Source organism: Cavia porcellus, unplaced genomic scaffold (genome assembly GCF_034190915.1).
Source record: "Cavia porcellus strain 051 isolate PalLab524CR breed Dunkin Hartley unplaced genomic scaffold, mCavPor4.1 scaffold_27, whole genome shotgun sequence".
Taxonomy (NCBI): domain Eukaryota; kingdom Metazoa; phylum Chordata; class Mammalia; order Rodentia; family Caviidae; genus Cavia; species Cavia porcellus.
This window is the reverse complement of record NW_026947510.1, coordinates 17,295,356-17,309,982: the sequence shown is the minus strand read 5'-3', so window position 1 is coordinate 17,309,982 and position 14,627 is coordinate 17,295,356. Positions and strand designations below refer to the sequence as shown.

Here is a 14,627-nt window from a genome sequence, read left to right as displayed (position 1 = left end):
CCTGGTCTCTCAGCCTCTCTTGGTGCCCCATGATTGCTGTGGCATGATGGGGGTATTTCTGCTTCAGGTGTTCCAGGAAAGCTTCTCTCTTTCTATCCATCTCAGATGTTTGCATTCCCAGGATTTCTTTGGAACTTCGGGGCCCACCTAGCGTGTGTCTCCTTGGGATATTTCGGGCAGGCTTGGAGGCTCCGGCACGACCGTTTCCATTAGAGAGGCGCTCCTTGGTCCTAGAGCATTCCACATCTTCTAAGGATGTGACATGCAGATTGCCTTTTCCTTGTTCTGCAAGGTAAAAAATACAATTCGCAATTACTGATTTCACACCAGAAATCTCATTCACAGAACACCATGAGGGTGGGTAGCTGTGATTAATGTATCAAGGTAATCTAGGAAACTTTTTCTTTTCTTTGCTTTCCTGGCTTTTTATTTTTTCAGAAAAAAGGGAAAATATACGTTATCAAAAGGTATGTGGAAAAATCATACTTTAAAAATAAAAGACGGGGCTGGGGATTTAGCTCAGTGGCATAAGCGCCTGCCTTGCAAGCAGGCAGTCGTGAGTTCGATCCCTGGTACCGATAAAAAAAAAAAATAAAATAAAATAAAACACATTACAGGAAAAAAAAAAAAAAGCTGCCATTTCTGGCTCTGTTTCCATGAGTTTATTCCAAATAAAAACACTCATTCTGATGAGTTCTTTGCAGGCAACTGGGCCCTTATCCTTGTCTGCAACTAGAGCAAAGTTACCTCCAGTGATGCAGGTTATTTCTTTTCTTTTTTTCTTTTTTTAAAGCCAGTCAAATTTAGCAGTGGGGGGATTGTATACCAACTTTAGTGACACTAATGTTAATAAGTTCTGATAACCCACTGCCATCGGACCAGCCGATTATTTCTGTATTTTTAATTACTGAAATAAAAAGTTTTCTTAAAATGTTATAATCTATAGTTTCTGAAGTGTTTCATCACCAAGAACAAAACTAGCTGCTACTCTACACACTAGTGATATAATCATTGACACATGTGAGCCCCTGGAAAATTCTACTTCTCTCATTAGCATAAGACAGGCAAACAGAAAAAATACTAGAAGTAATAATCAAGGGCATAGAAAGTAAGGTTTAGACACATTTTACTTGCAGAGAAATTTACCAAAACACAAAGAAGAGCTATGGTACGTTTTAATAGCTTAGATTTAAGACACATGGCTCCCAAGCTGGCCTTTAGGGGACAAATCGGTTTGTATTTAGACAAGATCAACCAAGACATCAAAGTCAAGGTGTGCAGCACAGGACATGTGCAAGTAACACCCCGTCCTCTCCATTCATCTCAGTGGCTGGAGACAAAAGTTTTCTGGGATATTCCCGTTAACTAGGACAAACGCGAGATAGCTGTTTAAAAAGTCAGGCTCGGGGAAGTAAAGATCATTCATACACTTCAGGAGCTGGACAGGTTCTCATTATGAAGCCAGGTTCCCCTTCTGGAGAACAGTGTTTACCTTGCAGTCTTTCAGATACAGGCAAAATAAAGAGACCCTGTCCCCTGAATTGCATGGAGAATCATTAAACTGGGTCTTAGGAGTCCTGGCTTTCATCCTAGATCTAGAACACAAAATTCGATCTCTGTCTCATTCTCTTTATTAATAAAAAGAGAAGGGTTGTACTAGCATTACAAATGCCTCTAAGTCCTTTAAACATATTCTAAACTTTAAAAAATTTCTTGCAGCACTTCATTCGCCAATAATTTATTTTTAAATTAAATGCAGAAGAACAGATGTCAGATTTGAGAATTCTGCTCATTTGCATCTCAGATAAATGAGAGCCAAAAAGTCACATCAGTGATATAAGACAACAGGTGTCCAGAGTGCAGGTATAAAGCAGTTCCCTAAAAACAAGGCTGCCAACATGCTTTCCTTCGTTTTGCCTAGAAAGATTTGCATACAGAGCACTGTGTACAGGCTCCCTTTGGTTAGACACAGAAAATATTTTAATCTCAGGCTACTTTTCCTCTTCCAGTCTTCCAAAGCTGATATATGTTCTGGGAACAATTCTTATTGTTTACCCTCCACTTCTCATTACATTGCTAATTATAGCATCTCCATCAGACACTGATGAAGGAAGGGAAGAAAAACACAACCAAATTAGTTAATCCTTCTACTTTCCATTAGTTTCAGCAGCAAGTCTAAAAGGGGAAAGACTGAACTACGTATTAAAAGAGGGACTCACTGTCCTTCCACCTGTTTAAGGAACCCTCCTAATACCAGACGTATGCTACAGTTACCTCATTCAGGGGCTCTTTTCTAATAATACTGACATAACAGGATTTGTTGAATAAAGGTAGATGCAGGGCTGGGGGGTGCAGCTCAGTGGCAGAGCACTTGGCTAGTATGTGCAAGGCTTTGGGTTGGACATCCAGGAGAGAATGAGGGAAGGGAGGAGGAAAGGAGGGAGAGGAGAGAGGAGGAGGAAAGAGAAGGAAAGAATAAGTGAGAGAGGAAGAAGAAAGGAAAGGAGGGAGGGAAGGAAGAAAGGAAACGAAGGGAAGAAGGAAGAGAGGAAGAAGGGAGGGAAAGAAGGAAGAAAGGCGGAAGAGAGGAAGGGAAAGAGGGCAAAGGGAGGGAAGGAAGGACAGAAGAAGAAAGGAAGGACAAAAACTAAGTGCGGAAAAGGTCATGTTTCAAGGTGATAATTACATGTAGTATCTGAAAGCACTTAGCTTTATCTTTTGAGTGTGTGTGGAGCATGCATTTTGTATTAACCAAATTTGTTGCATACCTAATATGTCACTATTGACTTTTAAGTAGATTTTTAAAGATACTTTTGACACCTCTAAAAAATGTATTACAAAAATTATCCAGGACAGCTGTATTAATGAATAGGACTGAGGCTCTGGAAAGACTCCTGTGATTTTTTTACCTGGACCTATCATGAGCAGACACCCACACACACCCATTTGGATAAATATTCATACACTTCCAGTCCTGACAAAGTCTCAACAGCAGCCAGAAAGTCACATTCTGCCTGGCTACTGTGGCAGAAAATGCCTCCTCGGCCAGTACACTTCACTTCTCAGTTGCCCGGGTAACAGTTCCTGTTTCAGGTCTGGTTGCTCCTGTCTCTTAGAAACAGCTGATCACTGTGATGCACACTGTATAATCACTGTATAACCCCAACTGACGAGCCATTCTGCCTCTGTACTTCCTGCTTGCTTATTCCACATAAGTCCTGGACTACCAGAGATCAGGGCCTGATATTCTGGGAAGGACCCCAATATCTGTGCCTGTTGATGTAAATAAGTCTGGCTCCAAATCCTGGCTGTGGCTTCAGTGTTCCTGCTTGCCACTGCACAAAAACACACAGATACTAAGGATCATCAGAAGTGCTGGGGGGTGGGGATTTAGCTCAGCGGCATAAGCATCTGCCTTGCAAGCAGGCGGTCGTGAGTTCAATCCCTGGTACTGATAAAAACTTTAAAAAAAAAAAAAGTGCTCATTTTGATCACAACAGTAACCCTCTGGAAATCCTAACAAGTTTTTCACTTTCTTTTTTAAAATAAACAGAGGAAGGGCTAAATAGAAGGTCTTGGAGGTCACTGCCCATGCTCTGTCAACATTAATTTTTGAGAGGGTTTATTTGGTAAGGGGGCCTACGACAGGGTCTCACTATGTAGCCCAGGCTGGCCTTTAACTTGGGGCAATTCTCCTGCCTCTCAGCCTTCCAATGTTAACCTTTGAGACGCTTGAACTTTTGAAATTTCTCCACCCTCATTCTGTTCTAACACTTTTCAATGGGAAAGTCATCAATCTTACATTATTTTTCCACTTTTTTTGTCTTCCTTGTGGATTGTTTGAAAATGTCCCCGTTTGCTTAACAAGGCATAATGTGACTTAGAGGAAAGCAGCGAGCAGCTCCAATCATTGTGGAGTCAGAAGACCGCATGCATGGCTGCCCTGGCTGCCTGGCAGACACCTAATAGCCCACTCCTCCCTGGGTCTCTCGCCCATCTGCCTCCACCAGGCACCTGCTCCACTTTCCCCAGAACCGAACAACCTAATACCACCATCCACACAAAGCCCCTTCACACACTTTCCCGTCACTTGAGCCTCTTCTTCCATGAGGTGCCCTCCCCCACCCCCCCACCCCGGGAGCTGGCAACTCCACGCCTGGAGGGGGGGTGAGGGGGAGGGAATAACAGCTCTACCATTCCAGTCACTCAGGAAGGATGCAGACTTTCAACTGGGGGGCAAAACCAAGCAGGGTTCCAAATAAACAAACAGGGAACAGGCAAAGGACATTTTGTCACAATTCCACAGCCATGGAGTCAGAGGCTCAAGCCCTGCCAGTTCTTTCATTATGCGCATGAATAGAGGAAAGCTCAAGCAGGGTTCATGTAAGCCTTCCAAACAGAAATGCAATTCTATTTCTTGTTCAGAATGTGCTTTGGTGCTAACATTTAAATACGGGTGTGTCCAGCTGCCTGCTATTCTGGGAATCCTCACTTACGGAAGTAATGAAGCTGCAACAAGAACACAAGGCTTGGGAGATGCTGAAAAGTGGCTCTGTTTCCTCCTCCTGCCCTCTTTGCGGCCTCTGCAGAGGCAGAATGGGATCCCAAAATGGAAAACAAGTTCTTCAACACTGCCTGGAGCCGGAGTGAGGAGGATAAAGGACAGAAAGCTGGAGACTCCTCTGAGCTCCAAAGGACTTCCCAGTAGGATGGGCAGAGCATGGGGAGTGGGGGCTGGGGCAGGGAAGATGGGCAGGGAAGGAGCAGGCAGAAACTGGGATTCCAATGGAGTCACCCGCAGAGCTTGGGTTGTACCAGTCAACCCACAGCAAAAACCTAGGGGCTTTGATCATTCACTGTGCACCTGCTGGAAGCCAGCAGTGGTGTTGGGACTTTCCTGAGTTTTTACTTTCAGGAGTTTTTGGTGTTGAGGATGAACTCAGGGTCATCTCAGGCTAAGCATGTGCACAGTTACACTCTACTCTCCCTGAGAATTATCCCTGGGTCAAGAGTAGGTACACTGCAGACTCTCAGGGAAGGGTGTCCCTTTCTCATTCTGAATGATTTGGTTAGCTGCCTCTCAATTGTTCTGAGATGCTCTCCTCTTCAGGAACATCATGAGGACTTGCTGTTGGATTTGGCTGTACAGACTCTCCGGGTGTCCCAGGGCAGCCAGAGTGCTGTGTGTTTAAACTATAACATGATTCTGCTGCACACAAGCAAGCATGCATTTCCCCGCCCTCTCCATGTCACTGGGGCCTTGTACTAACCGTGGTCAATGCAATGTGGGCAGAAGTGACGTGGGTACTTGAATCCTGGCCCCTGGACCTCCTGTATAATCCTCCACGCTCTTCTTTACCTTTCAGGAAGCCTTATCCAAAGAATTAAGGGGAGCCTATGATGCATGAACATAGTGATTGGACAATAGGACTGTGGGTGGCCACTGGTGAGACTCACCTGGCTGGGAACATCACACTGTCCTTGAGCAAGGAGGAAATCAACCTGGATCACACTAAGCCACCAAGATTAAAGAGCCGACACAGCAATGAGCCTCTCCAACAGATACATGAAAATGTGGATGCTTGCAAGGGCCCACAGTTTTCCAGCTCCATTGTTAATATTATAAGGATTGTTATACTATTTGCAGACTGACACAGAAATTACAGCTGATTCAAGTCATCACATTCCTCCCAAGAACCTTAAAAACTGAAAGCAAGGATGATAAGGATTTCTAGTTTAGATCTCAGACAAAATAGAGACAGCCCTTCCTCTAGCTGCCAAAGCATCCTTGTGCCAACTGTTGATTAATCAATTGATTGATTTATTCATTCACACAAATATTTATCCAATGTCTGTTCTATACAACTAAAGGAATTTGGAGATGGAGTGGTGACATGGTGATCAACACAGACTTAATTCCCTTCCCTCAGAGAGGAGTCAACAAAATTAGGGAGACAGACAACAAACAATATGCAATCTAAGTGTCACATAGCAACAAGTGCTTTAAAGAGATAAGGGAACAGATGCTGATGGGGGATTTTAGAGAAGACTTTGGGGCACAGGCATCCCTATCTGTCACTGCCCAGGCTGGTTCTCCACAGGATGCTTGCCAGCGGGGGTGGAAGAGACAAGCCACTTGTGCACAGGTTTCATGGCCTCATGGGTCAAAGAGCAAGCAGACACCTCAGGCCTGCAGTGAGCAGATGGAGGCACCCCAAAGAATGAATGTCCACTAGGACTGCATCAAAGAAACCATGGCTTTCAATGTGAACGTGGGACAGTTAGACTCAGAGTCCATCTATGATTAGTAAGGGCTGACTCTGACAAACACACTATGTGAACATTTCTACATTATCATTTCCCTACTAGCCATGGAACCTTCATTGATTAGAGCTATTCTTGGGGTGACCAAACAATATTTGACCAAACCAGTATTTTGCCCAAACAATACTGGTTCTAACTGTTGCCCAGGGAAACTATTTATCGTATTCTCAAAAGTGTCTGGGTTTGTACAATAAGCTTCTTCATCACACAGGAGATCTAATGAGCTCAAAGTCCCTGACCTGGTCTACTTGGTCTTTTCTACAGTATTTACTGACTGCTTCCCACAGGCTTGATTCTCCATCAGGTGCTGGGAACACCAAGATAAAGGAGACATAGTCCTTGCCCTGGAACACTACACTGTGACTGGCGAAACAGATACATGAACAGATAGGAGACACCATGTGATGCCAGATGTGGACATTATGGGTGCTGTGAGCCTCAGAAAATGATCTCCCAGCTATTATCAAGATGACTAGAACTGGAAAGGAAGCCATACTCTTTCCTAGCACTGAATTCACCCAGAGCAAAGGGGGAACTTGACAGTCAGACCTGTATTCTTACTCTCTGTTTGCAATCTTTTCATCCATCTTTTCCAAAATTCCAGACCTCTAAATGCCGGAGTGCTTGGGGCCATCCCTTGGACCTGGCCTTCTTCACAGAGATACAATCGTAAGATATCTCTAAAGATCTGCAGTGTCCTCTCCATTCCAGGCAGCACTGTCCAAATCAGTATCTCCCCCAGAATGTGGAATAAACTTCTCACTCTTAACACAGCCAAAATTCCTCCTCCCACACCCCACACCATAAACCCCTCTCCTCTATTCCTCTTAAATGCTTTCCCATTTAGAAAAATGGTGATACCATTCTTTCAGCTACCTGGGCCAAAATTTCTGAAGACAGCTTTGACCCCTCTTTTCCTCTTACATACCACATCCAATCTTTCAGCAAATTCTTTCAGCCTTCCCTTTAATATACATCTGGAGTCTGTCTTCTTATCACCACCTGCTTATCACCAGCTGGCCCAAATTGTCTCTTGCCTGGTTTATTTCCAAACCCCTCTAATAGGCACCCCTGCCCTTCTCAAAGTCCATTTCAGTTATGCTGGATCTAGCATCTGGTTTTACCTTTTACTTAAATTTGCTTATTTGTTTTGGTACTGGGGATTGAACCCAGGGCCTTCACACTGAACATATTCCCAGCCTTTTTTATTCCTTATTTTGATACAGAATCTCAGTAAGTCACTAAGTTGCCCAGGCTGGGTTCAAACTTGTGATTCGTCTGTTGCAGTCTCCTATAGTGCTGGAATTATAGACAAGCACCACCCAACCTGGCACACTACCTTTCAAAAGACACATCCAGTTTACTGGCCGCCCCTCACCTCTTTTGAAATAAAACCAAGTCCTTACTATAGTTTCACAGGCCCTGTGACAAACTGGGCTGGGATTACTGTACCACCTTTTCTCCACGCTTCTCTTTCTTTTCTCACTGTTCTCTACACACTGGACACCCCACCGAGGCTTCCCTGATATTTCTATTTACAATTTCATCTCCAGCCCCCACTCCTTATTTCCCTATAGCCTTATTTCCAGCTAATAGGGTTGTCAGATAAAATATAGGATGCCCAGTTAAATTTACACATTGGCTATACAATGAATAATTTTTGATACATATGTATCCCATGCAATATTTGAAATATACTTATTCTTTTTAAAAAAAATCCATTTTGTACCTGATTCTGGAAATCTTGTGGTTTTATAGGCTAAATTGGGCCAACTTGTCATCTAACATGCTACATACCTTATTCATTTGTAATCACCTGTCACTCCATCACACCCCAGCTGGGTATGCAGAATATAAATTCAATGTAGGCTAGTGTTTTGCTCTGTTTTCTTCACTTTCGGGTTCTCAGCTGCTAAAACACTGATCACTGTCCACTGGCTTAATATTTGTGGCATGAATAAGTGAAGGAAATGAGCACTGTCCAACATCTTACACATCTATGAACTGCCCTGACTGGGAGTTACTTTAAATCTGTCCGTTCTAATTGCTCCCTCTAGAGTCTGGGTGATTTCTTTAAGGACCAGCCTGGGGGTTGGATTTCTACAGTAGGCTAGCAGCCCAGCAAAGGAGAGGGGCGGTGTGCTGCGGGGGTGAGGCTTATCTCTCCCAAGACTCCTCTAACCCTGGCGCCCTCAAGGAGGGCTCGGTAGAAAGAGAGCACGCAGTCAGCTAGACTGATCTGTTAAGACGCAGGGACTCTTCCCCAGCATTTAGGAAGCTTAAAGTTTCCTTCATTTCACTGGGGAATTTCTCTTTCCTAACTGTATTTTCTTCTGTTTGGCTTAGTTTAGCATTTTCAGTGTGGGTGAGTCATGTGCTACTTCCCTTTTGCATTTTAAAAAACACACCGTTTCCCCTGTGCACAATCTCAACTCCCACACTCAGCACTGCACTCCCTCCAGTCTGTCTGTTACCAACTGGCCCCTGAATGAACCTGGCCAAGGGTGGGGCAGGGGCGCCTGGAGCGGGCAGCCTAGGAACCGGGGGTCTCCACGCCACTATGGGATCAGCTTGGGCATCTCGGTGACCAGACACTCTTGCCACCCAAAACTTCCCTGCAAAATTTTCGGGCAAAATTTCTTTGGAACCCAAGCTTCTGGAAATTCCCTACGGAAAAGACAAGTCTATCATAAACACAAGGAAAAGGAAACTGCCAAGAGAACATGTACCAAAATGGTCTAACGACTCCTCCCAACTTTTGCATTAAAACATAAAGAAGATTCAGCGTCCCATCTATTCTGCCGAGGTACAAGCATGCCCCTGCCGATCTGATCTGCAAAGTAAAACATGCCCAATGTCTGGTCTCTAACTCTAAAAGCTGCAAAACTTTGCCTCTCACACGCACTGCCTCATGGGATTCCTCAACCAATGAATGGAAACGCTGCCCTCCTGGAGGCAGCTTCGCCAAAACAGCTCCCCTCCGCGATCGCGAGAAGTCACACTGGAGGAGCTGGGCGAGGGGTCTGTCCCTGCCGAGAGCGGGCGCACACCCTGACCACTCCCGCAAACAGGCATCGCTTACCCTCCATCCGGACAGGGAATCGCAACTCTGCTCCGGGTGGGAAACGCACCCCCACACCCCAGCAGAAACAGGCTTCCCTTCCGCCCCGCGCAGCGCTCCGAGTCCGCGCAGAGTGGCGGCGGAGGCCACGCGCCCGGGCCGGGAACCCGCTACTCACCGCGCGTCCGCCCGCCGTGGCCCGGGGCTGGAGTCGGGGCCGGGGCCGCCAGGCGGGGCTCGGCTCGCTGGCCATCCTTCCCTTCCATTGTGTGCGCCCCGGGCGCAGGCTCCTCGCGCTCCAGATTCCAGAGCGCAGCTCTGAGAGCTCCCAGACTGCTCCGGCCGGCCGGGGCCGGGGTGGGGAGGAGGGCACCGCGCGAAACCCCACCCCGAGCTGCTCCCCGAGCCCGGGAAGAGCGCACTCCACGCCGGGCCGCGCCCCCGTCCCGCGCCCAGTGCGCGCCCGAGCTCCTCCTGGGCCCCAGGCTGCGGCTGCCTTCCGCCCGGCTCTCGGCCAGGCCCCAACAGGTGACGACCTTTCCTGCCCCAATTCAGCTTGCCGGGTTCCCTGCCGCAAACCACCCACTCTGCAGCCCAGCGAGGAAGGAAAAGTCTGCACACGCGATTAGGGAAGAGAACCTCAGGCTGGAAGCTAGTGCCCTGCTGTTGAAAGTCTCAGGAGCAGAGTGAGACTACCCCATATGGACTGGTTTACCCATTACTTAACAGCAACTCCTGGGTCCCCCAAATTTATGAGAAATCTCTTCTAAAAAAAGTGGGTAGGGGAGGAGAAAAAGTATATGCTGAATGTTGTGAAATACACACTTGCCAGAACTAACTTGTTAGAACCGGATTCGTAGTGTAACTTCCACACAGGCCATTTCAGTCTGGTAATCAGCATTCTAAAAAGATTTTATTCATTTGCCTTCCACTTCTAGGACAGCACCCTCTCCCCAACACACACTCACCTTCATCACAACTCTGAGAAGTGGCCTCATAATCTCTCAGGTTAATTATTTCAAGACATCTGAAAAGTAATTAAAACGCTTTTCTTTGGATGGGCAGAGTTACATCCAGCAGACTTCTTCTCCTGTTAAACTACCTACAAATATTTATTTTGTTCTTTACTCAGTCCTTGAAAAATTGGCAAGTTTCCCAGAAAGTGAAAATAGGAGCTGTGCTATCCACGAAAAAAAAAAAAGGCTAAGAAACATTTGCCCTGCTATTTCAGATATCTAAAAGTAATACAATGACTGTTGGTGGAATGTGATACTCACACTACCGGCCCCTTATCACTTGAGAGAAAGAGGGACAAGGGGCAACCTGCTGACCATAATGTGACCCAATTTACTGATCATTCCCGCAGTTTTACATTGATTGCGATCACAGATGAGTGGGAACAATGGCTGGCCCAGCTCCGGAGTGTAACCTCGGGTCACCTGTGTGTTTTGGCCGTACAGGGGACATATTTTGGCCAGTTGGGACATAAATATGCGGAAGCCCTAAAGGACAAAGGATATAGCCCCAAAGGAAAATAGCCGTGCCAAGGAGTAGGTTATACCCATGTTAGGAATGGAAGGAAAGAGCCCCTGGATTCCTAAGAGGATTTGTACTGAAATTCAAGGAGCAGTGGTGAGGCTTCTAGAGAAGGAAAGCTTGCTCCTTGGCAGTGCAAATGCAAGCAATTGGGTTTTCCTTGCAACAGAATTACCTAGTAATCTTACAAAGTATGCAGTTCCCTTGCCAGCAAACACCCTGTGAGCCTTACTATTTCCTTTGGTATAAAATGTTCATGAAGGAAAACCTGTGTCCAGGCTCCCAGGTCCAGATGATTATGATTCTTATACAGCTATTGTGTATTTGTCTCTAAATCATTAATGCCAAGGTGTATGGGGGCACTAGGAAGGGTGTCAGATGTCTCTCGGCCTTCTGCCCAACATGCTTGGCTGTGGGAAGAGCCCACTGTTAGCAGTTCCAGTTTGTCATCTGACACAGTGCAAAGCCCAAGCCCCTGAGATGAAGCTGACCAGCCCAGCACACTGTCATGGTGGTAGTGATACAAACAGCAGCTGGCTTGGGAGTCCTCCTGGCTAGCTTGATGCAGATAAAAACGATCTTCTGATGGACACAGATGATGCTTGTTTAGGGCTGTTTGGAAAATGTGAGAGCAGCCTTTCAGGCTTCTGTTGATCTCCAAGTGGATAAAATGTGGGAAGCTCCTCCACCAGGTCTGAATTCCCAGTTTACCAACAGCCAGAGAAGCCCTCTCAACTGCACACTGGTTTGAGCAGCTCTGGCCCTCCTCTCCCCCATAGGCCAAGCCATGTGGAGAGCAGCTAGCTATTCCTCTAGGCAAAACCCTTTGTAGGATGCACAAAAGAACAAAGCAACAGAAAAAAAGTAATTAATATATTATCATCAAGCACCATGAAATTGATACATATATTTACAGTAAAATGTGTTCTCTTGAATGATCAAACCTTCTAGTCATTCTACAGTGAAAACCTTCCACTAGTTGAATCACCAGTCCTTTGTTCTTCCTCCTTAAAAACAAGGAATAAAAATAACTTGAGACAGCACAAGACTCAGTCTATTGTGTCCAAACCTTTCTACATATCTGTCCTCAAAACATATGGACCTTACCAACAACTTCTCACTGATTGTCAGTTTCTCAGAGGTGTGTTCTACAAGCTACATACACTCCGTAACTCAGATTGTCATGAAAAAAACTACTTTTGTTGTTGTTGCTACTGGGAAGATGTTCTTTCTAAAGGAAACACTCTCTGAACTATAAGTACGTTGTGCTTTTCGGTTTAATTCGATGTCTAGTTTTAAAAATCAAGATTATAATCCAATCCGCCTGCTGCCATACTTTGAAATTTGCTAGAGAATTGGGAAGAACTTGACATTTGATTTTCTTACAGTGATATAGAGAGCTATGATAACAATACCAAGGGGCTACATTTTCAATTCCATTTCTGTTAACCGGCAAAGATGTAACACTATTTCTTGGGTAGTGGGCTCCATATGTTGTAATTCATGACTTAAAATAACCTAACACACATGAAAAAGTGTCATCTAAGAGAAAAGACAGGTGATATGATAAAAGGCAAAGGTGCTTTTTCAGTCATAACTAGCAGGACTGTGATACTTTTATTGGTTTTGATAATGCAATTTCAGTGGCATCTGTCATGATTAATCACAAGAATCATAAACAATGTGGGCGATTTCTCAGAAAGCCTATTTAATTACAGGGCAGTGGAAAAGCATGCCAATTTCCTTTATATAAATTTTTCCAGAAAGCAAGCATTGCTAGAACCAAGCATAAGTAGACTCGTCTTAATACACTGTTTTTTTCCCTTTGAGCCCTATTAGGAGCAAAACAGTTTAAGATAAAAACATCAGGACACAAAAGAAATAATTAATGCTTGCTGAAGTCCTTAAATGTACTTTTGAAAAGCACTAATAACCATGAGAGTAAAACAGAACAAAAAAAAAAAAAAAAAAAAAAAAAGGCAACAAAACGTTTCAAGCAGAGGCCTCAGGTTCGATATATATTATATGTCACCCATTTCTGAGAGACAGCTGCTAGTGTGTTACCCTGTAAGTCAGAAAGAAAGGACTTACAACAACTGGGAAAACATTTGCTTAAGTGGACAGTCTGGCGCATGTGAAATGTAGACTTTCCCATCCAGTTTTGACAGTGAAGTGTCAGGTGGCTAGAGTCACCTTCTACTTAAATATAAACCTGAGCACTTGGGACAGGGAAAGAGGACGCTATTAATAATTCCAACTGCACACTAAGAAACCATAACTGTCCCTGCTAAACTAGCACAGATGGCCACTTATGTGTGATCCAAGAGAAGCCTGGGCACTTCTCAGGTTTCCAAAGTGAAACAAACCATGGTGTTTGCATTTCTCCATAAAATTTTTAAGCATTCATTAATGCAAAGGTGTGATTCTCCTCAGAGCCGGATTTCAAGCCCACCACCAGTTTACATCAGGAAAGGAAACGTGCACACCATGACACATTGCTGTGTGATTCATTCATCACCCCTCACGTCCTCTGGACAGCTTCGTGCTCTGATTAAGGTCTTTTTCATGTTTAAAAATTGTATTAGCGCATGTTTGCAGCACACTACTATTCATCACGGGGAGTTGGTACATGCGCAGAACGGGCATCTTACATTTTCTTGTTAAAAGCAGAGATCTCACAAATATGACAAAGTCAATCTCTCTGTCTCTCTGTCTCTGTCTCTGTCTCTGACTCTCCGTCTCTCTCTCTCTCTCTCTCCTTCTCGCCTTCATTCCTCATGTTCTTTCCTCCCTTCCCTCTCCTTTTCTCCTTGTACTGGGGAGTGAACCAGGGCCCTCACAGTGAGCCACATCCCCAGACTTCTCACTGAGCTGAGCTGCCCAGGCTGAGCTCAAACTTGTGATCCAAGTCTCCTGCCTCATCCTTCTGATCTTCATGTCCATCCCCGAGAATCACTCCTGTCTCCAATACTTTCCCCACAGGGTAGCCATTTCCCTCGAATGAAGTCCTCAATATCTCAGAGATGGAAGAAGACCCTGCTAGCCAGGGTGGGAGGGGCCTAGGGTCCCCAACACTTGGATCTCCTCTTTCAGAGACTTCCCTGTCCTCTATACAAAGTCCATATGTGGGAATATAAGCACATTTGCTTTTTTTCGGTACCGGGGGATGGAACTCTTGACCTTGAGCTTGCCAGATAGGTGCTCAGCCACTGAACTAAACCCCCCCCACACACACTTTTAAGATACATTGATGTTTGTTTTTATGGAGGTTTCTTTTATCTTGCTTAGCTCAGAAGATGCGGCCCAGGGGCCCTGGGTGTGGGCAGCACCTCCAGAAAGCAGGGTTCCCTTCTGCTTTGCTGCAATCACCAGAACTCAGGTCCACGTTCCAGGTGGTAACTATTACCCCTAGATGTTGGTGACTCTCACTGCAGAGCAAGCCAAACCACAGCCCGTTCCCCAGAGCTGCCTGGAGGTTCCATGTGGAGTCCAAGAGAGTGTAAGAAGTTGTAGGGGTTCAGGCACACTTTGGGGTCCAGCCTTGTCACTTTACCCAGCATGCCCACTGCTAGCCTCTCCACAGAGAGATCAGTGGGCAGGAGCTTCGCCCTTCCCTTTCTGGATTTTCTCGCATGCCTCACTCAAAGCTGGAGAGGGATGAGAAATCAGGGAAACAGATCACACTGCTGCTCTCTGGGCCCTGCTG

The 14,627-nt window shown here is 45.4% G+C and overlaps 1 protein-coding gene across 26 annotated transcripts in view; it reads right to left on the bottom strand.

The window, feature by feature from the left end:
- Nucleotides 1-14,627, bottom strand: part of Kiaa1217 (KIAA1217 ortholog) — a 728,606-nt gene that overhangs the window by 273,643 nt on the left and 440,336 nt on the right. For 24 of the 26 annotated variants that reach the window (XM_063238539.1, XM_063238524.1, XM_063238527.1 and 21 more), the window contains one exon: nucleotides 2-285. In XM_063238539.1, coding sequence (XP_063094609.1) covers nucleotides 2-115 — 114 coding nt within the window. In that variant the 5' untranslated portion in view covers nucleotides 116-285. Of the gene's footprint in view, nucleotide 1; nucleotides 286-9,563; nucleotides 10,306-10,353; nucleotides 12,840-14,627 lie in introns of those variants that run through there. The other 2 variants (XM_063238540.1, XM_063238529.1) reach the window with 2 other exon arrangements.